Source organism: Pholcus phalangioides, unplaced genomic scaffold (assembly GCF_987345545.1).
Source record: "Pholcus phalangioides strain wild (caught in Gottingen) unplaced genomic scaffold, Ppha-v1.0 ptg000020l_1, whole genome shotgun sequence".
Lineage (NCBI taxonomy): Eukaryota > Metazoa > Arthropoda > Arachnida > Araneae > Pholcidae > Pholcus > Pholcus phalangioides.
Window position 1 is genome coordinate 12507418 of NW_028301613.1, and position 27345 is coordinate 12534762.

The 27345-nt window shown below is 35.9% G+C and overlaps 1 protein-coding gene across 31 annotated transcripts in view; it reads right to left on the minus strand.

The window, feature by feature from the left end:
* LOC149070988 (cell adhesion molecule Dscam1-like) overlaps positions 1-27345 on the minus strand; it is a 110432-nt gene that overhangs the window by 18877 nt on the left and 64210 nt on the right. For 23 of the 31 annotated variants that reach the window (XM_089248389.1, XM_089248367.1, XM_089248384.1 and 20 more), the window contains one exon: positions 623-742. In XM_089248389.1, coding sequence (XP_089104515.1) covers positions 623-742 — 120 coding nt within the window. Of the gene's footprint in view, positions 1-622; positions 743-2195; positions 2499-7659; positions 7794-10044; positions 10339-12535; positions 12739-12899; positions 13194-14476; positions 14718-14952; positions 15241-17641; positions 17862-18588; positions 18880-20355; positions 20482-20942; positions 21234-22798; positions 23043-23413; positions 23705-25578; positions 25817-26290; positions 26582-27071; positions 27306-27345 lie in introns of those variants that run through there. The other 8 variants (XM_089248394.1, XM_089248377.1, XM_089248383.1 and 5 more) reach the window with 8 other exon arrangements.

The following is a 27345-nucleotide window of genomic DNA, read 5'->3' on the forward strand; positions in this document are numbered from 1 at the left end:
TTGTTTCGTGTTCATACTGCCATCTGTCTTCCATTTTCTGAAGTAAAGATGGAAATGCTTGAATTTTCACATGTTATGTCAGTATCGTGTGGTAGGTTTGCTTGCTCTCTGCGGAAGGATTTTCTAAATAGAAACCGGCTCGCATTTCTGAAGGCTACCGACCATCAGATATGTTTGATTGACGTCTAATTGCCGTTGGTTTGTCGAAGCTTCTCTATATGGAATGGGGGGGGGGGGGGGAGAGTTGGTCGTGTCTGGTTTGTCGTGGGGGGGGGGAATGCGAGTCCTACAGAGACTGAGAAAGGTTTTCAATTAATCCCACCACAGGTACGGTGGGAACCAGGGAAACTTTAGTAACACCAAAAAAAGGAAGACTTAGTTAAGGAATTCAAGGACGCAATAAAAAAACGAATTTTCAAAGTCCCCCCCCCCCCCACTTCCTTCACGAGAATCCCGTTTATACAGGACGTCTGGTAACCCTAGCAGTACCCCTGCCAAGGTCTTTTTTTTTGGCGCCGTATCGGCACCTCGGAGTGATTATTTCGAGAGAATGCAAATAAAAATATCAAAGTTGATTGGTCAAATAACTTTCACCCCCATCACTTTAATGAACCATACTCACCATTGTTCTTCTTCCAGGATACGGTCGGCTTCGGGTAACCCCTTGCATTGCAGTCCAGCGACATCCTCTGGCCATCCATCGCTGACAGATCTTTCGGTTCCTGGACCCACTGCGGCGACACTGCAATGAGAGAAAATAATAAACGTGAGTCATACATACCCCTCAATGTCCAACATTCATTTCAATAATTAAAATCGGAAACACTGTATATTGAAAATAATTTTTCACAATGGAGGAGAAAATTTTAATTTTATCGAGCTCAAGAAGCAATTTTTTTCTCAAAAGCGTAGAGAATTTGGCGAGGAAAAACATCGAACTAACGCCAAATGATTTTGAAAATTAAACGTAAGATCGCGTTAGGAAAATGAATAAATACTCAAATAGTCAACTGAGTGAACTGTTAAAGATAAAATAAGAAATGGTACGAAATAATTCTGACGCCAAATTTGGGTCATTGAATTATCTGAACTTAATAAGCTGAATTTGAAATTTAAACATGAAATTTTGATTATTTATGGTGATTTTGTAAAAATTTCAAAACAATAAAGCGAAGAAAATTTGGAAAATTATTTACATTCAAAAATTTATTTCATATTTAGGATTTTTCTTTTATTTGCAGAAAAACTCCGGGGGTTTTTCAAATGAATGTGGGAAACTGGAAAGAATTTGGATGTAGAAAAATAATATAGTTTGAAAAACAAATGCGAAGAAAATCATTTAAAATTGAAATTCATTTTTTTTTAAATTTTCTTTATTTTTACAGTATTTAAAAACTTTTAAAAGGAAATTTGAAAAAAAAAATTACCTTCAAAGTTATTTTATTGAGGTGTTTTCACTATAAATCAGAAAAATTGAGTGTTTTTTTTAAATATGGGAAACTAAATTTGAAAAATTGTTGCGAAAAGAAATTTAAAAAAAATTCAAGAAAATAATTTAAAATTTAATCAATTTTTCACGAGTTAAATTCAATTTTTTCAAGAGAGCTAAACATTCAAAAAAATTTTGAGACAAAGTGAAAAAAAAATTATCCATGCATAAATTCGAAAATGTAAACAAAAAACTAATTTTTTTAAAATTTCAAATTAGCAAAAACCATTAAAATTTAAAATATATTTTTTGTTTTTAATGTGACTTAAAAATTTCAAATCAAATTCAAATCACAAAGAACACTTCTTGAATATACTCAGCACGCAATTTGAATGCAAAATAAATTTTCAATAACTATTCAATATTTTAAAACAAAAAAATATTTGAAAACTTTTTTGACACAATTAAAGTTAGGCAATTCAAATGAAAAAATTTCTTTCAATTCATATCATTTCACACATAACAAATTGAATACGAACAAAATGAATAGCTACAAATAAAATGTTTTATACGGTATATATATTCAAATTTAAAAACTTCCAATTAAGAAAATTTTTCGTAAGAGTGCCAAGTAATCTTAAGCGATTATGCAGATAACACGGGGTCTCTATCGTGATATTTCTCAAATTCGTGACCATGAAGCGCCATCTATTTCATGAAACCGAAACCAAACGCGTCGCGATTTGTATGTGTTGTAGGTATGTACCTCTCAACAGTAACGCGGTCGATTCCGAATATTGACCAAAATCGTTGGCCACCCGACACGTGTAGTTGCCGTTGCTGTCAGAGTCGAGTTTCGATATCGATAGAATCGAGGTGAACTCATCGACTTGTTTCGCGGAGAATGTGTTTCCATTGTTGTCGCTGTCGATTGTTGGGGCGTTGTCTTTGAGCCAAGTGAAGTCGAACGGAGGTTGGCCGGATTTGACTGAGCACGTGATTGTCGCTCTGTCGCCAATTTGCAGTCCGCTGGGATATTGCAGTGGATACAACTTTGGTGCCGAATCCGCTAAAACAGAAAAGAAAGTTTTCTATCAATTCACAATTTAAAACTGACAATCATAAACGATAACAATGCATAGTACATGACTATTAGGAAATAATTTTATATTATGTATTGTATGAAAATCACTTGGCAGTTGCTATGGTAACAGTAAAAATTTTTGTCATTGTAACTCATGTGTTATTTGAAAAGCATTGTTTGTCATTGTCACTCGTATGCTTGAACTTGAACTAGTAACTGATGTTTATTTTCTATTCATCATATACATATGTACTTGGACGGACTGTGACGTGCATTGTGCGTACCACAGATGCTTAAGATTTGAATATTTCTTGTGTTTACCATATTTGCATTTTCGTGTTCTTCATATTTGCATTTCTGTTGTTCCCCGTTTTTTTTTCTCTCGGACTGTGACCTACATTGTGCTTACCACAGATGTTTATTTTTCATTGTTCTGTGTTTTCCAGTGTTATATAATTGATATATAGTATATATAACTGATGTTTACCCCCCACCCTTTTCATACATATGTGCCTGGACTGTGACGTGCATTGTGCTTCCACAAATGTTTAATTTTCACATTACTTTGTGGTTGCTATATATATTTTAATTCCCCCCCCCCCCCATGTACTTTGAAAAAGTGTTCTCATGTTTGATCGGGTGGGGTGGAGGGATTTGATGGGCTGGGGAAGGTGTTCCTACTTTTCCAACAGATACCCTTTACGTTAGAGGTTCCGTAAGGAATATTAACGTGAGTATCTGTTTGGTAGTTCAAATTCACTCATATGCTGCTTGAAAGCCATTGTTTGCCATTGTAAATCATGTTGTATAAAAACAACTATAGTTTTCCATTGTCATTCCAATTATATAAAACAGCTATTGTCCGCCGTTATCACAATGGGAAACATTGTATGAAAGCAACTATTGTTCGCCATTGTTACTACCAAAGAACCACTCTTTTCCATTGTCACTCATCTTGGTTTTAAACGACTGGTTTTTTTTGTCATTGTCACTCCAGTACAACTATTGTTTGCTATTGTTACTCAAGTTGAATGAAAACCATTGTTTGTTATTCTCACTTCTACAGAACCATTGCTTGCCATTGTCACTATCAAACAACCATATTTTGCCATTGTTACTCAAGCTGAATGAAAACCATTGTTACTCAAGCTGAAGAAAACCATTGTTTGCAATTGTTATCAAGTTGAATGAAAACCCATTGTTTGCAATTGTTACTCAAGTTGAATGAAAATCACTGTTTGCAATTGTTACTCAATTTGAATGAAAACCATTGTTTGTTATTCTCACTCCTACAGAACCATTGCTTGCCAATGTCACTGTCAAACAACCATATTTTGCCATTGTTACTCAAGTTGAATGAAAACCATTGTGTTTGCAATTGTTACTCAAGTTGAATGAAAACCATTGTGTTTGCAATTGTTACTCAAGTTGAATGAAAACCATTGTGTTTGCAATTGTTACTCAAGTTGAATGAAAACCATTGTTTGTTATTCTCACTCCTACAGAATCATTGCTTGCCATTGTCACTATCAAACAACCATATTTTGTCATTGTTACTCAAGTTCAATGAAAGCATTGTTACTCAAGCTGAATGAATACCATTGTTTGCTATTGTTACTTATAAAAACCATTGTTTGACATAGTCGTTCCTAAACAACTATTATTTGCTATTGTTACTCAAGTTGAATGAAAACCATTGTTGCCGTTGTCGCTCTCGTTTAATGAAAACAAATATTCTTTTCCATTGTCACCAGTGTTATTTGGAAAGCATTGTTTTGCTATGGTCACCCAGGTTGTATGAAAATTATTGTTACTAATGTGACAACGAAAGAGATTATTTTGTAGAGTTTTCTTTTGTTGTTTCTCAACGCATTCCTAAAAAACCCATTGTTAACGAAAGAGCAAACAATGTGAAACTAATGTAAAGAACGAAAATAAAAGTAAATATTTTGATTAATTCAGAAACAGCAAACTATTGTTGTCCAATCGATATGGACGTGCATCGAAAAGGAAGCACCATGAAATTTTCGTGCCCCTGTAAAGTTGGTTTGTGAAGTGGGCTTCCTTGCAATGCCCTGCAGCACGTGCTACCTAACCCTAAAACACACACGTGTTCGATACACCGAAGGAAAAACAAACTTACAGGAGACAGTGTTTTCGCCATTTCCTTATCTACCACGTGGTTGGATGCTCGTCACAGAAGCTAACTTCTAGGAATGGGGTTTTATGGACGGCGGGCGCCTTTTTGTACCACGTGGGTGGCAATCATACACTGAAGGCAACTTTTAGGCAAAACGCTTGCTGCCAAGTTTTGCTGGGAAAACATGTTCACGAGTTGATAGTGTCTTTACGGGTGGTCGCATGGCCAAGGGTGGGGCTGACAGGGCTCCAGTTCGAGGGCCCGGACCGATTTTTATTTTTCACATTATAAATTCACTTTGGATTTGGAGGTGCCCGTAAAAGTCTGGCTTCGGGTCCCGTCCAAGAGCATGCCATAGGGGCCGTGCAGCATAAGTGATCGGTCCGATGAGACCTTAATCTTCAATAATTAATGACTTTAAACTATTCTGGTGGTGGGATTAATTCTGGGTTTTCACTAATTTCTAAAACAGTTTATTTTTCCTTATTTTTGGAATTATTTCATTATTTTTGGAATTATTTCATTATTTTTGGAATTATTTCTTTAATTTTAGAATTATTTCTTTAATTTTGGAATTATTTCTTTAATTTTAGAATTATTTCTTTAATTTTGGAATTATTTCTTTTGTTATCAGTGGGATTATTTCTTCTGTTATGAGTGGCATTATTTATTTCTGTGATTCTGGAATTATTTCTTTCCTTGATAAAGGTATGAATTATTTTTTCATTAATGCTGGAATTATTTATTTCCTTGATTCTGGAATTGTCATTTTCCTTGATTCTGGAATTATTATTTTTTTCATTAACTCTATAATTACTTTTTTATTAAAACGCTTGAATTATTTATTTTCTTGATTCTGGAATCATTTCTTTCCAATAAAGATGTAATTATTTACTTCTTCAATTTTGAAATTATTAATTTCCTCAATTCTGAAATTATTTGCTTCCTTGATTCTGAAAGTATTTCTTTTCTTGATTCTAGATTCTGTTCCTTATTCTGGATTTATTTCTTTCATTCATTCTGAAATTTTAATAATTGTGAAACGAAATCTTTCATTCATTTTGAATTTGCATTAGGTCTACTTTTTTAAGAAATTCTGGAATTATTTGCTTCACTGATTCTAAAATTATTCACTTGAATTATTCGGAATTTTCACTGTATGATTTTTTTTCATTCTGAAATTACGTGTCATAATTCTAATTTCTTTTTTTCAATTTTGGAATTATTTTTTTTAGGGTAATTTGGAATTATTTCTTTTCTTAACTCAAGTTATTCCTTTTATTAATTCTGGATTTTAATCATATGTGTTTTTAATGCTGAAATTTGAAAAGCTTAAAATCTGCATCTGGAATTATTTCTTTCATTAATTCTGGAATTATTTGCTTTATTCATTTTGAAATTTTCCTTAAAATTATCTTCCTATATATAAACTCTGAAGTTATGAATTCCTTTAAAGAAGCCCTAGAAATATTTCTTTCATTAAAGTTACTTTAAATTTGTTTCATTAATTTTTAAATTTTTCTCAAAATTATCTTCCCCAATTCTGAAATTATTCCTTTCATTAATTATGAATTTGCACCGAACGGTTTTTCCTCTTAATTTTTCAGTTCTGGAATAATTTTTTCGAAAAAAGAAAAATCATAATTTTGAAATTACTTCTTTCATCAATTCTGAAATTAGTTTTTTTTATTGATTTCGGAATTTTTTGTTTCATAAATTTTGAAACTTTTCTCAAAATTACATGCACTAATTATGAAATCAGCCTACTTCGTTCATTAATTCTTAAATTTCACCGTATATTTTTTTTTTTAGATCTGGAATTAGTCATTTCATTAAATCTGGAATTATTCATTTCATTGAATCTAGAATTATTCATTTCATTGAATCAAGAATTATTCATTTCATTGAATCTAGAATTATTCATCTCATTAACGTTGTAATTACTTATTTCATTGATTCTGAAGATATTTATTCATTAACGCTGCAATTACTCATTTCATTAATTCTGGAATTATTTTCTTTCATTAACGCTGGAATTTTACATTTTCCTTGATTGTGGAATTATTTGCTTCATTCATTTTGAAATTTGGCCAAGTTTAATAAAATTAATTCAGTGTTGTGTATTCAGGGGCCCAAATTTTTTACATGAAAGGAGGCCTTTGGCTAATAGGAATTAGGGTTTTCTCTGTGACTGGGGTGTAAGATATCTAGTTAATCTGTGGATATATATATATATAGTGCATATATATGTGTGTTGTTAAAAGTTTGGAGGTCCCTAAATTAGGGGGCACTGCAAATTCCCAACTTCCCCCCCCCCATTACCGAAATTGGGCATTGGTTATATTACGTGAAGTTACTCAATAAAATGTAGTGTGGATGTGTTCAAATAAACAAATTTGTGTTCAATATACATACATATTGTTGTGCACGTTCAACATACAAAGCGTTATGTACAGTATAAAAAGTGTTAGCCGCTAAGTTTAGCATATAAAGTGTTCTCCAGATAAGTGTAATTGCAGTGTTCTCCAAATAAGTGTAATTGCAGTGTTCTCCAAATAAGTGTAATTGCAGTGTTCTCCAAATAAGTGTAATTGCAGTGTTCTCCAAATAAGTGTAATTGCAGTGTTCTCCAAATAAGTGTAATTGCAGTGTTATCCATGCAAGTGTGATTGATGGTACATTGTTGTCTCCATCAGTATAGTGGATGATAGTGGCGATTCATGTAAGTGTGATAATTACATCAAAGATTCCATATAATACATTTTCAAGCCAAACAATAAAATCAATGGTTTTACGAAACAATACTTATTGTTACAATGGCTTTTGAAGCAACGAATATTGAGCCACAAGAGAAACTTTGAGTAAGAAAAACAAAAATTTTCTCAAAAAAGCGTTTCTAAAATACAAATTTAGCAATACTTTCTTGACATGGACTCAACAATCGGGCATTTCACGAACCATTCAATATTCGTCACAACACAACAATCAAAGTGCAATAATACTCACCCAAGCAACATGATATCGACACAAAACAAACGACAATGGTGACGTCAACGTTCATGATGGCTATCTTGATCCTGAAATGGACGAAAATTTCAACAATGTGGGTCAAACAACAGGCGTTAGTTAGGGTTAAAACACCAACAATGAGCAAAAAGAAAAGAAAAATTTCTCGACTCACCTTCTGTATACAGCCTCCTTCTAAATACCTCGCACACGAGATGGGCAGCTAGCGCCACACAGTGACCGAAATAAGAGTTAGAGATTGTCTGTACTTTCGGATACGATCCATTATAGATATTAATTCAATCGTGATGAAATGTAAAAATTAGATTGGAAAAATACATTGAATGAATGAAATTTCAATGAAATCAGATTCAAATTTAGGACAAATAACCATCAAACATTTTCTCAAAATTTTCACGTACAGAATCTTCAGTAAAGTGTAACAAACTTTATGTATGCCATAGAGAAGTGTCACGTACAAAAACACACGAAAATGTGTTTATCAGCGTGAGTGTTATGTACAGTATACCATATATGCTCAACCCACGTCCCGCGGACCAAATGTGGCCCCGGCAGACCAGACACGACCCAGGCTCTGTCCCTCCCGGGATATAAGCCTTTTACCCATGCGGGTTGAACCAAATGTGGCCCGCGACCTCGAAACTAATTTTCTAAAAATCAACTAAGTGGCACATAAACAAACCAATTAAGTGACCTGCAGTACAGATCAGCAGCACTTAGTAACTCGCGACACATTTCCAGATCAATCAATTTACCCGCGACACAGTCCCAGATTACTTATTTGATACGCGGCATATACACATATCACTTGTGTAATGTTCTCAGATCACTCATGTAAGGTGCGGCCCATCCCCAGATCACCAAAGTCACCTGCGGCCCATTCCTAAATCACTTACTTTACACGCGGCATATGCACATACAACTTCTGTAATGTGTAGCACAGTTCCAGATCACTGAAGTGTCACACGCATTTCCAGATCACGCAAGCGATCAGCGAAGCTGTACCAGATCAGTGAAGTATCCCATGCACATGGATAGACCATTCAAGTGAACCATGGCTCAGTTCCATAAGACTCAAGTGGCCAGCGGCACATTCCCCAATTACTCAAGTAACCCGCGACATGTTTAAGGATCACTTGAGTGACCTGCGGCACATTTCCAGTTAACTTAAAAGGCCTGGTGGTGCTGTTCCAGATCCCTTAATTAACTGACCTTCGACACCTTTTCAAACCAATGAAAAATGGAGCTTCACTCTCCTAAATGTTGAGCACCCTTGTGCTGCTATAACACGGATAAGTTCCTATTGTTCAAATGCTATATGCGAGTTTCAAAGTGTTATTACGCGCATAAAAGCGTAGTATACAAAATAGTGTAAATCTTGAAATTTACTAGTGTTAAATTCATGCCCCCCCCCCCACATGGGCAGAGCTTACAGGGCTTCAGCCCTAGGGCCCAGGACAATCATCATTTTTTTTTTTATGCAATAAATTCACTGTAGAAAGGCCCGTGAAAAGTTGAGTTTGGGGGCCCACGGAAGGTCCTAGCCAAGGGGTCCTCTACTAAGATTTGGGGGCCATGTTTAAATTCAATGAGTAACATTTTTCTAGGAGCGTAATACAAAAATACAACCAGTAAAAAAAATATACAATACACAATATACCCAACATGCATAATTTTCAAGACCCCAAACGATGTCCGAGAAAGCGTTATTTCGAGTGCCACAAGGTGCCATTATCATACGTGCGCTGCGAGCAGGACCGGACTTGCGTACGTAGGAGCAAACATCGTAATTATAACGGGTCGCAAAAATTCTAGGGGCCGTTAAAACACACTGATAAAGGTATTTTTACTGCATTAGTTTATAAACGGAGCCGTAAAAATAAATCAACATCTACATGCGGCATGTGTCTTACGCCTTATTACTAAACATGTATTTAGACAGTGACCCCCTAAGACACCAAAGGGGGCACCCGTGAATTTGTTTTCCAGTATTGAAATTTGAAAAAAAAAATTAAGAATACAACTATTTCGAGGGCCTTAAAGCCATAGCCCAGTACCCAATCCGTTAGAAGTTACCTTCAGGAATGTTTACGGGGTGAACGGCATGTGTGGAGGGCGGTTTTCTTTTTTTTTTTTTTGCCGCCCGGGGTAATTGTCATTACAGTTCCGGCCCTGAGCTGACCATCTGACTATAAAGTGTCACATTTATCGACACTAAGTATCACATGTGAAGTATGCACAAAATACCGCATGAATATTGACGGAACAATCATGGTATGTTCGATGACTTGACGATGACATCGCGGACCCCTGGTTGAGAATCCCCCCTCCCTACCTCAATAGTAAAAAATCGAAAACACGTACCATTCAGCTTGAGAACAGTGTACCACTCGTCGGTACCAACACTGTTCGAGACTCGGCACGAGTAATTGCCGTTGCTCGACGCGTCTAGTTTGTTTATTGCTAGATTCGACGTGTAATCGTCGACGATCCTGGTCGAGATCACGCGGTCGTCGTCGTCGATCGAACGTCCGTCTTTGTACCACGTGAATTCGAACGGCGACTGACCTTCGGCCACTGAGCAAATCAGCGATCCTCTCATACCTGTCTTGAGGGTGTCCGAGAAATGAAATGGCGTTATTCTAGGCGAATCGGACCCTGGAAAAAAGAATAACTATTTTAATATGGTACAGAGTTGGGACAATGACACACAACGCGCCAAATTTGCATTCACAGAATAGCATTGCTTACACTTACGCCCCTCAAAAAGATTTCGAAAAGACCCAGGATATGGGCGGATCGAAAAAGAAAATTCTACCCGTGCGGGACTCATTTTTGGTGCCCCTGACCCAGAAACGCGACACGAAAAAACATTGAAAGTTGCCAGTTGTTCCGTGTAGACAAGACTCAAGCCCTTATGCATGGGGGGGGGGGGGGAGAGTGGAATGTTGCATATTACTTTATATTCATTAACTATTTATGGGTGGTGGGGCACTCAGCTCCCACGTAAAATCTGTTAAGGGGACTCAAACAACCTCAACCCCTCCCCCCCTTAGCTTCTGGCGCCTATGCCCACGTTTCTTTGGCCGACAAAGCTTTTTTTTTCGCCCTTTCAACTCGTATTTGGCGCCCCTCCTAGAACGGTGCCCCGGCCAGGATCAGTTGCAATTATTATCTTTACACCATAAATTTACCAGAACAGAACCCTGTAAAAAACATTCCTGCAGAATATCGTAATTTCATGTGAGGAGGTCCAGAATTCAACATTGAAGGCAAGGAAATTCAAAGAGCTCCAAACACGTGGTCTTGGGTTCTGCAGTGAAAACATCAACATAGGGCGGGCTCGACGGAATTTCGTTATTCGTTTGCTTCTCTAGTAGAATACTCGGACACGGGGCAGTACGCAACGGGACGCATAGGGTTCCAAGCAACCCCCCCCCCCTCCCCCAAGGAGAAAAAAAATTGCAAAATATATTTTTTAGAAAATTTAAAACATCAAAAAAGAAAATATCTTTATAAACAGTATCAAACTTTTAAGAATCTTTGCACAAAAGGTATAAGGCAGGTCCTGGAGCTGGGCCTGGACATGCGGTCCTGTGACCCAAAACGGGGATTCCGTACCCGAGATTTTTCACAGGGTAGGGGGCTATAGTTAATTTACAGAATGAAAAAAAAACCAAAAAATGATTTTTTAAAAAAATCGTCCGGGCCACTGCCCCCCAAAAAGGGTGGGGACCCGTTGGCCTTATCCTTTTGGGGGCCCATGTTCCGGACATAGGCGTGTGTAGGATTTTCTTAATGGGGGAGAGGGTTTCATATAATTTTTTCTTCTTCCGAGGGGGTTTATTTTTTTTTAGGGGGGGATTATTTACTGTAAACAAACACTAAAATTCTCGGCTGAAAGGAGAGAGGGGGTTGAACCCAATCCCCGGGGTCTGTTGCTCGCAAGGACAAACGGAGCTTTTTCCCAGGGTCAGTGTTTCCGGAAGTTTGAAATTTTCACTTGCTACGTTGGGAGGTTGGATTTCCCTTTCAACATAATTGAACAAGGAATAACCATTGTTAGAAACTGTTTTCATTGGAACCATTGTTGAAAATCAGAACCTCTCACGTTTTTCACGGGTTCCAGATCCTTTCAACAATTAAAGAAAGAATAACAATTGTTAGAAAATCGAAACCTTTCACGGTTTGCGGACTCTTTCAACAATTAAAGAAAATATAACCCTTGTTAAAAAACTTTTTCTGTTGGAAACAATTGTTGAAAATCGAAACCACTCACGGGTTTCAGATACTTTCAACAATATTGAAACCATTTAATAAGTAACCATTAAATAAGTAACCATTTTTAGAAAACTGTTTGTTTGGAAACCATTGTTGAAAATCAAAACCTCTCCAGATTTGGAATCTTAGAATAGTATATATCAGACATTTTTCCTCCGTGGAATGACACACACCCATGTTACATATTTTCAACAATGCTAATAACATTCTCGTAAATCATATGAGGGGTCCTAAAAAGACTGACAAGAAGTTTTGGTGTTATTGTATCGAAAATTTCATGACAATTGAAAAAAAAATTATTTTGTTGCTTGAACAAGGGCCATTTATGCCTATGGGGTGGGGGCTTATATCAATGGCTATGGTTTCTTGTTCAACGCGAGATTGGTACATGCCAAGCAGTAACATTGTTGCATTATTAATAAACACATACATTATATAAAAGTATTTTTCTCAACAATCACTGCATCATATAGAATAAATTCTTGTACATAATCATCATTACACTGACATTATAAACATCAATTATGATCATAAAGATCTGAATATTTCGTATTGTTAGAAAGATTCAACTTACCGTGGACGAGATCCATCGCCAAGGTGATCCCTATGGCGACAACAATCGTGTAAATTTCCATTATCACGAGATTATTCTGATAACAATGCCGTTATTACACTTCCACCCCGTTCCCTGAGGAAGCTCAACAATATTTCAACCAGAATTACGCAGATGCATACTCATGATTCTTAGGACTCGTGTAACAATGGAGGCTCTACAATACGACGAAAAAAATATTAACGGTAGTATACATTTTCGTGGATCGGTAGCGCCGCACAGTGACGAGAAAAGCAAGTACAAATTTAGCATCCGAAAAAAATTTGTGAAATTGTATTATATATGTGTGTGTGTAACATATAACAATGTTTGTTTTTATGTTTACCCTTCATCAACAATGAGCTGTGTTTCTCGTCGGTACCGGCCTCGTTCGAGACCCTACAGCTGTAGTTTCCGTTGCTCTGAGGTCCAAGTACGTGCAGCATGAGGCTGGACATGTACTCGCCGACGACGTTGATGGACACTCCGTCGGTTTCGGACAGTGTCCGGCCGTCCTTCGACCACTGGAAATCGAAAGGTGGAGTGCCTTGGACGACCGTACACGTGACGGCGGCCCTCATACCTACCTCCAACTGACCCGTGAAAGTCAACTGGCTGACCACCGGCCTTTCGGTACCACCTGCGGAATTAAGGAAAATCATTAAAACCTGAAGATTTTTAAAAAATTACAATTTTCTATTAAATTCGGATCTGACCTTCAGTGAACTTCAGCACTGTACGACAATAATGGGAAATTTAGTACGAAAAAGTTCATACTAAAACAATTGAGATAATCTATCGTTATTCATTATAATTGTGAGATCCTTAAATTAAATGAAAGTAATAAAATTAAACTTACCATTAAAGACATAAATATTTATTAGAATTTCCAATTTTGTGGGAGGTGTTTTTGTTCTACTTGAAATAAATATTTTAGAAAAATTCTCTCACACAGAGTAAAAATAAGAAAAATCTCCAAAAAAATTCCAAAAGGGATTAAAAAGACATGCCGAAAAATTGAAAAAAAAAATTCAAATATTTTACGAGAAAAAAAATTACAAAAATTACAGAAAGTATCTGCAATTCCACACAAAAATTTGTAAAGTTGCAAAAATTCTGCATAAAAAAGTTGAAAATATTCTATAAATTAAAAAAAAAAAATTCTACAAAAACTAAAAAATTATACTAGAAATTTCAAAAAATATAAAAAAAATATATATACAAAAATTCTGAGCAAAAAAAATTGCAAAAATTCTAGAAATTCTTTTAAAAGCAATACAAAAATATTCGACAAAAAATTAAAAAAAAAAACAAAAATTATTCAAAAAAAATAAAATAAAAATTTTCTAAAAACAAAAAATACAAAAATTTTACAACAGAAAAAATTGCGAAATTGTGCAAATTCTACAAAAAAAAAAAAAAAAAAAATTTAAAAATATTATGCAAAAAAATTATACAAAGAATTTAAAAAAAATAAGTTGAAAATAACAATATCAGTCACAAAAATACAGTTCATGAATTGAACAACTTTTTTATACAAATACAACGTCACAGCAGGCAAAATGCCCAACGAGGTGGCTGAGAAAAAGACGCCCAGAATATGTTTCATAAATAAATATTTCTTGGATAAATATTTATTTATGAAATTTGTGTATTTTTTTCTTATTTCGTAGATTATGAATTCAAAATTATTAATAAAATGATCTCAAGCAGAAAAAGACAATCTCTGACGAATATAGATTGGAGAAATTGAGTGGAGTTCATGGAGAAAGAAATGTAAAACAGGGATACACTAGATATAAATTATTTTGCCTAGGCTTGATTCCCAAAGAAATTAATACAAATGTAAAATTTCGCCAAAATTGTCAATAGGATCGCGAATGTATATGAGTAGTAAATAGATTCAATCAATGGTAAACTTACCGAGAACAAGATGGATGCAATCCAGGACGTTCACGATGGCGACCGTCATTATGATTTGATTCCTACAGAACTTCATTACAATATGATGATGATTGCTTCTTCTGTTCTGTCACTTAATTCTTAATTTACCATTTACTATCGAATAAAAGACATATACGAAGTCAATTGAAACGTAACATACAAGGAAATAACAATGGTTAATATACATATGTACATGGAAGATATATCCATGGAAAACACTAGGAACAGACGAGTAGCGCCACACAGTGATCGAAAATACAAGTATAAATGATGCTAGTATTTTGTTAGGTGTATGAAACTAAAATATTTCGAGATGAAGCCGTGTGCGGATGTATATGACCGCTGATAAATATCAATGTGTTGTCATTATATACTACGGATAATTGGAAATACACTCGTGTGCGTGGACTATACTTTCCCAAGCTACGGTGTTCCCCCATCGACATCCGACTTACCGTTGAGTGCCAGAACGGCGTTCCACTCGTCGTTACCCGCGTCGTTGGACACGCGACACGAATAGTTGCCGTTGCTGCCGGCGTCCAGCCTGTCGATGACCAGACTGGACATGTACTCGTCTATCCTGATAGTTATGCCGTCTGTGGTGCTTATCGGTTGGCCGTCTTTGTACCAGTTGAACGTCAACGGTGAGTGGCCTTCCATAAGGGTGCATACCAAGGCGATCCTCTTGCCGATTTTCAATCCACTCGGGATGTGGAACGGCATCAGTTTTGGCGCTTCTCGACCTATACAACAACAAATAAGAATATGAAACGAAGAAAGCATATATAACAGCATATAATTTATCCAGCACAAGAAGAGAATCTGGCCTTTCCACGTTAGGTGCCAAGTGACCGATAGATAGCTATGTTTCAGGGAAGGTGTCCCATGAAAATTTGTAAAATTACTCGATTGTTCACATTCTGTGGTTTCAGTGTTACTTTGGCATCAATTGATTTGATTTGAAACGTGTAACGGACGGGTTTGGTCAACAAACACCCCCTATAGATAAGAAAACCTCTATATTGCTGACGTCACATTTAGTGACGTAAACAGGTGGAGGCCCAAGGAAGACGAAGCAGTGAACCACTAACCATGGCTGTTTGATAAAAGATCTAACAACTAAAAGTTTGATAAAAGATCTTTAACAAACAACCAATTATTGATTATATTCACTCGAATATTTCTTATTGGTTTCATTTTTCAAGTTTTATAAAAGAACTTTTATAAAACGTTTATAGTGTAATCCCAGTCTAACAAAAACGTAAGATTTTAGCTCAAAAAAGATAATAACAAGTCCCGTTTTATGATAGAATAAAAACTATATAAAGTAAAACGATCGAACATTTTGCAACTAACTATTGTGTGAAAGAAAAAGTTGTCCCGTTACCAAACGGGATGTATGGCCACGGCACTTGCAAACGGGACTTTTCGGATATAGTTGTCATTCGATTATTGTTATCAGAAATCAGGAATCCCGATGTGATTACATTAAGCAACGTGGACAGTAATTCAATTTTGAATTCAAAAACGAGACTTTGAGGTAGCCTACAGCAAAGCAATTTCTTAAATTTTTGCACCAGATGACACATTTATTTCCTAAATTTACATAAATTTTTCGTTTGAAAGATAAAAACTGTCATTGAAATTAATAACCAAAAATGCGTGATATAGAGCATAAATTCAAAATTAAATGGAAAATTAGATGCAAATTTACAGCGAAAGAAAACACAAAATTCATTTTTCCTCTCGTATCGTATGATAGCAAATGATTGAAATTACAACGATGTACTGAAAAACCCTTATTTTGCAGACACCGGCGGTATCTTTCAATTTAGTTATATTTGACACCCATATTTTACGGGCATCTTTTGTCGGTCACCTCGTTGGGCAATTTGCCTGTTGTGGCCATTTGTATTTGTAAAAAAAATTTGTCCTTTACACGGGGTGATCAGGGGTTTGAAATGCATACTTTTATTATACACAAGGGAAGTTGTTATTTGACCATAAAAGAGAGGAGTGACTGCATGTGAGAGGTGACCGGGGTTTCACTGTAGTAATGTAAATTTACTGATGAATTTAGTAACAAAACTTGGTATTTTATTGTCTATTCTCATAGAAATTTAAAATTTCCCATGAAATTATCATTGAATAGATGCAGAAAACACGCTTGAGACCATGCTAACAATAGTATAGTAAAAACATCTTTACGGACACTCCTCAGATGCAGTCACCCGTCTTTTACTGTCAAATAATAATTTCTTCTTGTATAATAAAATTATACATTTCAAACCCCTGATTAACGGTCACACCTCCATTACGAACAAATATTTTTGTCCCACCTGAGTCCGCAAAAGAGGACTCAGAGGTTTTATTGTAATATGTTACGGTAAATTTGATAAATAGGTTATTATACATAATGGCCGGTTATTATACATACTTACCAATCGTCTTGGTAAGTTTGATGAATTTATCACTTTTAATATTTATCACCACATAAAATCCAAGCGTCGTTGGTAAATTTGATAAATACTGAAAATGTCATAACTTTTACAGGAGATTAAGCGTAATAAACAAGTGTCGTTGGTAAATTTGAACAATGCTTGAAAATTTATCGCCTTTATTTGTGATTATGCGCAACACCCTAGTGTAATTGGTGAATTTCATATACATGAAAAAAAATTTTCCAAATGAGTCTAGTATGTGTGATAAACATAGTCTGACCCCTATATAATGATAAATTTTACGATCGGACTCGATATAATGATACAATACATGTATGCATTATTATATAGTATTGTATATCATATAGTACGATTTATCATGAAGTGATTAATTTAGAAAAATTTATCAAACTTACCAAAATGCTCAGCGTTTCTGCATAATAACCGGTTATTATGTATAAAATAACCGGATTTATCTCATCTACCGTAACATTTACCGTTATTATATAATGTTCTTCCCAGCAATTAAAGTGACAAATTACACTGATTTCCAAATTTATGACATAATTAAATGGGAAACACTAAAAAACATTTCATGATCCCCTATTTATTTTTAATGAAATATGGAAACATTCTAAAAATTTAAAGTGGGCAATATAATAAGTATTATAAGAAAAATACAGGAGGGGAAAGGAAAACTCACCAACGACAAGATGGATGCAGCTCAGGATATTCACGATGGCGATTGATGTTAGTGTTACTAACATTTGACTCCCGTCGAATCTCTTCATGATGGAATGGCGTCGGCTATGATTCGATCACTTGATGTTTTACAATCGGATACACGATTTGTACAGAACGGATTCGATAGACACAGTGTACAAAGAGAATCATTACAATGTATAAATCTGTTTTGTGGGAAACGCCAAGAACGGACGAGTAGCGCCGCGCAGTGACTGAAAATACAACTATAAAAAGAACCGAAATGTTTTTAGTATAAAAATGCGTAGATGCGCTTAAAACAGGGGTTCTTAACCATTCTCAATCACGACCCGAAATCAACAAGATCACCTTTGCGACCACAAGGGACTATCTGTTCTTCGACATTAGTGAAACCAGTGACGCAGTAAGTGCATTTATAAAAGGACTGTAAGTGTATTCGTACGACTAAACTGGGAAACCACCTACGAGTCTAGTTTGGATCTTAAGTAATAAGCTCAAGAATCCCAGGCTGTAAGTAGATTTGTACGACCCATCTCGGAAGCCCCTGCGAATCAAGTTAGGGTTGTGATCCATAGCTCAAGAATCCGTGGCTGTTAATGATATTTATGACTCATCTCAAAAACCGCTGCGACCGAAGATTTGGTGGTGACACAATAGGTTAAGAACCTCTGATCTAAAACAAGTCAACGAAGTTTTGGATCATGTAAAAGAAACAAATTTCGCCAATATTAATTTAAAATGGCTAAATTTGGTCCACTGCACCATAACTGAAGTCGCTACAGTGGTAATGATGAATCCCCTTCACGGTTCTGAATAAAGTATACTATATATACTTCTTGCTCTCCACACAGAGAGGTTCAAGATATGACCAAAGTTGGTGACGGAAAATGATGGTAATGAAAAAAATGTATGGATTTTTTTTTTTACCCTTCATCAGCAACGAGTTGTGCTGCTCATCAACACCAGCCGCGTTAGACACCCTACAACTGTAGTTCCCGTTGCTGTCCGGTCCGAGTTCTCGGATGACAAGGTTGGACAAGTACTCGTCCAACACTTTGATGGAGAAGAGACTGTTTTCCGTGAGTTTCTCGCCGTCCTTGAACCATTGGAACTCGAACGGCGGCGTCCCTCCAACGACCGTGCAAGTGACAGCCGTCCATTTACCTACATTTAAATCTCCAGTGAAGGCGAATGGGCCGACTTTAGGCCTGTCGATGCCTGGAAAGGACACAAACCGTCATAAACATTCCATGATGATAACAATCAATTCAATTTTATTTACGCTTCCTATAAATCACAATTTAGAACCAGTTTCATTATCTGCACGTGTTTATTTGAGTTGGATTACTTTTTGCACATAGCAGAATGCTGTAAGTACAGTCAAACTCAGTTATACGACATCGAAGACTCCATGAAATTTTGTCGTCATAGGCGAAGTGTCGTTGCAAACGAGGTTTTAGGCAAGACTACAATCAGATGCAATCAAATGTAGTGCATAAAGTTGATGTTTCATAATGTGTTTGGTGACCTTATTTGATAAAGAAAAATACGGAAGCTCTGGGATCACACAAATACTGGAAATGTCGCTAAATGATCGCTAAATCTCACCAAAAATTTTGCCGATTGTGAGCGAAATCACAAAATACAGTATTGCTTATAAATGATGGCAAGAACTATAGTGATTCCAGAAAATCTGCAGTGATTTCAAATATATTTTACGGGGAGAAAATCTTTTCAGAGATGGCAAAATGTGCAAGATGAATATTTATAGTCATTCATTTTTGTATAATTAATAAACTGTGCAAAACATATTCCCATCTCCCGATACTAGTGAAGAAAGAATTAAAGTGAGCTCTGTGAAAAAAGAAAATAGAGACATTTTTATAAAAAAAAGGCGGGAAGGGCAAAATTACGGGAAAATACGATAATGTCTAGTATACAGGTCATGTCAATGAGCAAGTTAGAGTGTAATATATTTTTTTCAACATTGGGCATCAATAAACAAACGTTGCCTCAATGTGGTGAGGTCTAAATCTAGAAATGGAATGTATAGAAAATATATAGGAATATTTCGGGAAAACGCCATATAAAACACTGAAGCAAAAATGCTGAAATACATGTCCTTATATCCAAGGTTGTTGAGGTTTCATCGACTTTATAAGCAAGGTTTCTTAATGTTATTCTCACGGGAATCGGTCTGGACCACCGACTATTATAGTTGAGGTCGTTATAACTGAGTTTGAGTGTACCGTATTTGAATGAGTAGGCCTATACATATTTTAAAATAAAAAGTGGTGTTTACAATTTCGCTTCCCCATCGATTGATATCAAAAAGTGAATATTTGAATACAAAATGTAAATTTACTATTTTACATTTTTTTTTACATACATTTACTATATTACAAAATTTCATCTATATTTTGAAAAATGAGAAATTTAAGTATAAGTGAATCTGAAATAAATTTAAAATGTTCGTTAGTTTCTATTAAAAAAAAAAAGAGGGTAGTTTCAAATCATTTTCACTCGTAAGAAATAGATTTTAACACATAAAAACTTGTCTGATATTACAGAAATTGAGTTAAAAATTGTGAAAAAACCCGTCTAGTCACTGCAATGTAATTTTTTACTCAGTATACAGTATTTGGATTTCAATGATTGAAAAAGAAAACACAATGATGGAGAATGATGACTTACCAAGAACAAGATGGATGCAATGGAGGATATTCCAAACATTTATTATTGCGATCGGATTTCCAAGCAGTTTCATCGTGAACAAAGTCTTCCGAACGATCACTTGATTCTTAATCGATCTCTTACCACCGAATGAATAACACAAAAAAACACTATCACTTGAAAATAAGAGACATTATACAAGGATATAGCAATTGTACAGTGTGTATATATGCATAGAGTTACTGTATTTCCCACGGTGAACACCAGAAACGGACGACTAGCGCCACACAGTGATCAAAAATGTAAATATAAATGAAATTGTATTTCCCGAAGAGCAATTTTATATCAAATAATGTACTAGTTTAGCTATCTTCGAAAATTAATGCATGTAAATAAACATATATATACGTTGATTTTCAATACTGAAAGAAAAAAGGTCTGTGCTGAAAGTAAGATTATCGTGAAAGTATCATCAATAACACTGTAAAATAGAAAAACAGCTTACACACTAATATTTTTATATTAAGAACCTGTACTGTTACGATGACTGACCAGAGAGCCTTTTGATCCACGAAGAGAAAAAATCATAATGTACATTGAGTGTTTACCTTTCATCAATAACGAGTTGTGTTGCTCATCAACACCAGCCGCGTTGGACACCCTACAGCTGTAATTGCCGTTGCTGTCCGGTCCGAGTTCCCGGATGACCAGACTGAACAAGTACTCGTCTATCACTTTCATGGAGACGAGGCTGTTTTCCGTGAGTTTCTTGCCGTCCTTGAACCATTGGAACTCGAACGGTGGCGTCCCTCCAACCACCGTACACGTAACAGCCGCCCATTTACCTACATTGAGATCTCCCGTGAAGGCGAATGGGCCTACTTTAGGCCTGTCGACACCTGTAAAGGGAACAGCTGATTTATCTATTCGTCACAACAGTAATATCAGAATAAAACAGGAAAACACGCAAAAATAATGAATATAGGCAAGACGTCCAAGAGCTCAACACATTATTGGGAATTTTGATTCTTGTTGTCTTTGTGTTTGTATTTGTATATTTCTCCACAACTGAGTTTTTTCGCGGCCTTCTGTGACCCCCCCCTCCCAGCTAGCTGTCACGGCTCCCCTGCATTTCAATTTCATTCATGCGCCGCCCCCCCCCCCCCCAGAAGATACCGGAACCGAGGGGGGAATCATATGGCCTCAGGTTGAGAAACACTAGCCTAGTACACTCTAGTATTCTCAGTAGAAAAGTTTCTGGTGGTCCACAGAGGATGTGACGAGTTCAGGCACCAGGCCAACAATGTGTCTAGAATCAATGTCATTGTGTCAATCAAAAAAAAAATATATATATATTCCGTTACAGCAATCACTAAAAAGAGATTTTTTTTTCTCTTTGATTTCTAGTTTTCCATGTCATTAAGAATTTAATTTCAATACAAATTTGTAAATAAAAAAAAAATTATATAACATTATCACATACAACGACTCCTATTTAACGAATTCCTCGATTTAACATTATTTCTAGATTTTCCTGTGTGAATATTTGTGTTGACCGCAATCCCGAGTCTTATGATTTTCCTCGATTTAACGACAAAACACACATGCCGGTTTCCACTGATTCCTTAAATCGGGGCTCTAGTGTAGTAGAGAAGAATGCATTGAATTTAAAATATTTTTATTGCAATTGTGGATTCAAAAATGTCTATATCCGACGTATATACACATTGATATTGAGTGGGACATTGCATTTTACATACAGCGAAACCTCACTACAGCGATACTCGATTTAACGATAAATCCCTATACAACGATATTTTTTTTCAAATTTTGTTTGGAATTGTCAATAGTCTAATGTTAAACTCCTCTCGATACAACGATATCCTTTACTACGATAACCCCCTCCTCTATAACGATATTTCGCGAAACCGCTACAACGACATTATTTATATTTCATTCAAAATCAAATTCGATATATGTTTAAATTCCTCATCAGTGATTGTTGTTTCGAGAGTGTTTAATAACAGATATTTTGCACTACCTACCTTCCGAAAGTGTAAATGAAGGTGCCCTGAAGCTTTTTTCTGTGTAGTACATAAAAGTACGGTAAACAACTTTACAGTGTGAAACAACGTACTGAATGCTATTAATCAAGTGAACAATTATTGCGAATAAACCCTCATAGATGCATTTTTGGTCATACCAACAACGTCAGTTCAGAAGAGATGCCAACAACAATCTGAAGGTGACTGGTGATATATACTACCTCTCGGTATAACGATAAACCCTCTTCAACGATATTTTTTCTTGATCCGCAGAGTATCGTTATATCGAGGTTTCACTGTATATACACTTGATGCGAGTGTTTTAATCTCAATTTCGAAACTGATTCGGCACAAAATTACAATTTTAGTGTTTGGCATAATACTGAATATACTTGGCTTAATAAAAAATAACAACTTACCGACAACAAGATGGATGCAATCAAGGATAGTCCCGATGGCGACGGTTACTGCGATCAGATTCATGTTGAGTTTGACTACGATTTCCAGGTTCTAACTTCAATTCGGCCACTTAATACAATCTTTCATTATCCGCAACGGCACTCACAAAATCAATACAACAGACAATATACAGTGTACGTAGAAAGAACATTCATACAGTATTGTGAATCCAGTGCTTTCTTATAGGAAAACACCATGAACAGATTAGTAGCGCCACACAGTGACTAAAAATATAAGTATAAATGAATTCGTTACTTTTTTTTCCACGTCGGTATTTGTTTGAAACTCATGAAATTTTACAATTAACTAATAAATATCTAATAACGAAGGAAGAGAACCAAAATTAACACGTATTTGATAAGACTATCAAATCTATATCCAACAACGCGTTTTATCATGTTGTTGAATGAAGTATGTGAAAACCGAATCAAAAACAAGAAATCGTGCAAGAATAAAACTATCTTAAATTCCATATTGAGACAAGGTGGCTAAAACTGGTCAAGTGTCCAAGAAACTTGTGTCCTATGTTGTTCCTTAAGCACAATAAGAATCAAATAAAAACTCCTTTTTATTACCCTTCATCAGCAGCATGTTATGTTGCTCATCAACACCAGCCGCGTTAGACACCCGACAAGTGTAATTGCCGTTGCTGTCCGGTCCGAGTTCCCGGATGACCAGGTTGGACAAGTACTCGTCCATGACGCTGATAGAGATGACATTGTTTTCTACGAGTTTCCTGCCGTCTTTGAACCATTGGAACTCAAATGGCGGCGTTCCTTTGACAACCGCACATGTTACAGCTGCCCTATTACCTGCCTTGAGATCTCCAGTGAACGCGAAAGGGTTCACTTTTGGACTGTCGATACCTGGAAAAATAATGGGGGAAAAACCAATGAATATTTCGAAAAGTAGCATTCAATATTTATTCAAACCATTCGTCTTCAAATCGTAACACAGTAATATCCGAAGTTTCGCGATACGTGGGACCGACGACAACCGCACAAAAGACGGAGTACGTTTTGCATACAAATAAATACAGTGTGTTCCATTCGTAAAGAGTTCAAGAATTCATAAAAATCGATGGAATTCGTATACAGTCGAATCTCGTTTTAACGAACACTTTTCTAATCCCCGAGATAAGTTTAAATAGTAACAATTCAATAACCTGGAATTCCTTTGTAACAAAATTTCGTTTTAACAAAGTGATTTCTCCGGTCTCTTTGAATTCGTTATAACGGGATTCGACTATATTTGAATGCGGTTTGCGAAAAAGTTATTCCAATGAAGGTGTGTGTGTGTGTGTGTTTTTTTCCAGGAAAAAGAATGAGTTCACATTTTTGTCGATAGAGAACGCTGAATAAAAGCAAATCACTGGAAATATGCATATCAAGAGTCATAAAATGCAGGGTGCACGATTAACAGTTCATTTTCATTTCTGAATTTATTGCTACTGGGTGTTTACATAACGGTTTTCATTGTGGATAAAGTACTATTGGCGAAATTGTTTCACTTCAGCCACGAATCGCCGGCTGAAGCTTTACGAACGTTTCAGACACAGAAGAGATTGGTGAAAAATTCAAGGCCAATCACACCTGCCAGACTTGCGTGCAGCGCCCTCTACCGACAAATATTTGAACCTTTTTCTACACCAATAAACATACCTTCGTGAGAATGACTTCTTAGCAAACCGCATTCAACTATCACATCAATTCCTTCCACTCTTACGAGTTTTTAAATTATTTGCATGTGACATCTTGTCCATATAAATAATGGTAAACTGGGACCGAAATTCAGGGAGAAGCGCGCCTTTCTCCTTCCTATCATAAATATACTATTCTTTGAAAGTCTGCGAATCTACAACTCTGAGTACAAGGAGTATTAGTTTTTCCGGGTGTAGCAGTAGAAAGAGTAAAAAACAGCTTAGAAATATCTACAACTAAAAAAAACACTTGCTCGTATATACCTGTCTCCAATATTATAAAAAAAAAATAATCTTCAATGGCTTCATAAAATTTAACTTGCCTTGCATCCGCAATCTGATCCAGTAAAAAAATATTTTTCTAAAATCTGTGCAAATGAAAGTCACACTTGGAATGTTTTGATACCACCTTGGTCCATCGCAAAATATTTTTTAATAATCTCTTCTGTCTCAACAATATCCTTGTTATGATGCTTGAGTTTCAGAAATGTGCATTTTTTCACAGAAACTAGTGCTAATCGGGTTGTGGGCAGGGCCCCCCCTAAGCTGGAATTTTTTGCGGGCCCCCGGTTAGACTTTTCACGGGCCCTTCTATAGTTAATTTATATCGTAAAAAAGCATAAAATGATGAGAGTTGTCTTAGGCCCCAGAGCTAGAGCCCTGTCAGCCTCGGTCTTGCGGGGGCGATGGTTGTGGGGTATTGCTATATTATCATAAACACTCCATTCTGATATGAAACTGGTGAAGACATTATAATATGCAGTATTCGTATGGCACATAATCCTAAATGTGTGAAAGCAAGATTCAAATTCGAACGTAAACAAGCGAATTGCCTGAAAAAGTAGCCGAAACAATAAAAGTTGAACCCCTTCCTCCAAAAGATCCAATGAATGATCGAATTGGAGAAGAATTTATATCAAATAATAGATCTATCAATCTGTTATTTTTAATAAGCTATCTGTAAAATCATTTATATAACTAAATTGCATATGCATATCATTTTCAAACGTATTTGATTCAGAGCAGAAAACGCCAACTTACCCAGTACAAGATGGATGCAATCAAGCACGTTCATAATGGCGATGACTACTATTGAGGTCGGATTTCTACCAAATATCATTATTACGGTGATTATGATGGACACTTTCAGCTGGTCGATCGATTTTCAATGGATGATCTTGATCAGTGTGGAGAGTGGATATTTTATTATGCAACCGAATCCAGCAGAACACACACACACAGAGAACAGGCAGTATTACAAGGAAAAGCAACAAAAAACATATACGGTTATGTGTAAATGTCTGTCACATTCTGAAGAAACACCAAGAACGGACGAGTAGCGCCACACAGCGACCAAAAATACAAGTATAAATGATTTCGATACGTTATTTTTCGAAAAATAACGTATTTGGAAAACATTCATTTTCCAATAGCAAAAATTCACATGCAAAAATAAATGTACGTACAGGTATTACATACATCGCGTTTGTGTGTGAAAGAACAAAATCGATATTACTCTGCAGTATTACTTTAGGTTTCTCATCATATCATTAGAACACTTAAAAAGAACTGCGAAGTAAGGCTCTTTTTTGTAAAATGGCCTCAAAGTAACCTGGAAACTAACCTATAATTTGAAACCTTATATAAGAACATATAAATATAACGGTAAGGACTCGGTAGAACCCATTTAAACTCATTGGCTGAAACATCTTGTACATTAGTTAATAATAAGAAAGATGGTAATTAGTTTTACCCTTCATCAGCAGCATGCTATGCTGCTCATCAAACCCGACTGCATTAGACACCCTACAGCTGTAGTTCCCATTGCTGTCCGGTCCGAGTGCCTGGATGACCAGATTGGACAAGTACTCATCCATCACCTTGATAGAGATATCACTGCTCTCTGACAGTTCGTTGCCGTCCTTGAACCATTGAAACTCGAATGGCGGCGTCCCTTCCACGACGGTACACATGACGGCAGCCCTTTTGCCAGCCTTTAGATCTGTGGTGAATGTAAATGGACTAACTTTCGGCCTATGGATGCCTGAAACAAAATCATGTCATTTAGTGATACAAATACCTTAAATCACCATAAATCATCCCATCCTCTTCTCAAAAGCACAACATCAAGCTATAAACCACAGAATTTACTTGCTTTTACCAAAAATCAAAATGTGTACTGGGCAATTTTTTTTCCAATACAGTGGATCCCGCTTATAACGTCCTCAATTAGAACGTTTTTCCCGCTTAACACGACTCATTTTCGTGGTCTCAACCATAACAACACATACTTGAAGCATTTCCCCGTTTACAAGTGAAGTATATACTGTAATTTTGTTAAATCGTTAAAAACTAGTTCACCTTTACTGCGTGGGAAAAAAAATATTAGAGAAATGTCTTTATACTATTACATACAGCATTCATAGCAAAAAAGCATCCGAATACAGGTGGGAAATATGTAGATTGCAGCACCAGTCAAACTATAAAATCATTTCAAATAATAAAGTCATATAAAATTTAAAATGATGACTTACCGAGAACAAGATGGATGCTCTTGAGGATATCCAGAATGACGATCATTGCTGCTACCGAATTCATACGTGTTTTCATTGTGATGGTGAAGACTCTTATTTAATCACTAGATTATCAATTGATCTCTATTTTATCGAATTATCAGAAAATCAGAATTAAAATCACATACAATTCAGAAAAGAGAGGATACATTACTGTGAGGAGAATAAAAACAATATTATTCAGTATTTGTGTAAGAAACACTTTGAACAGACGTGTAGCGCCATACAGTGGCTG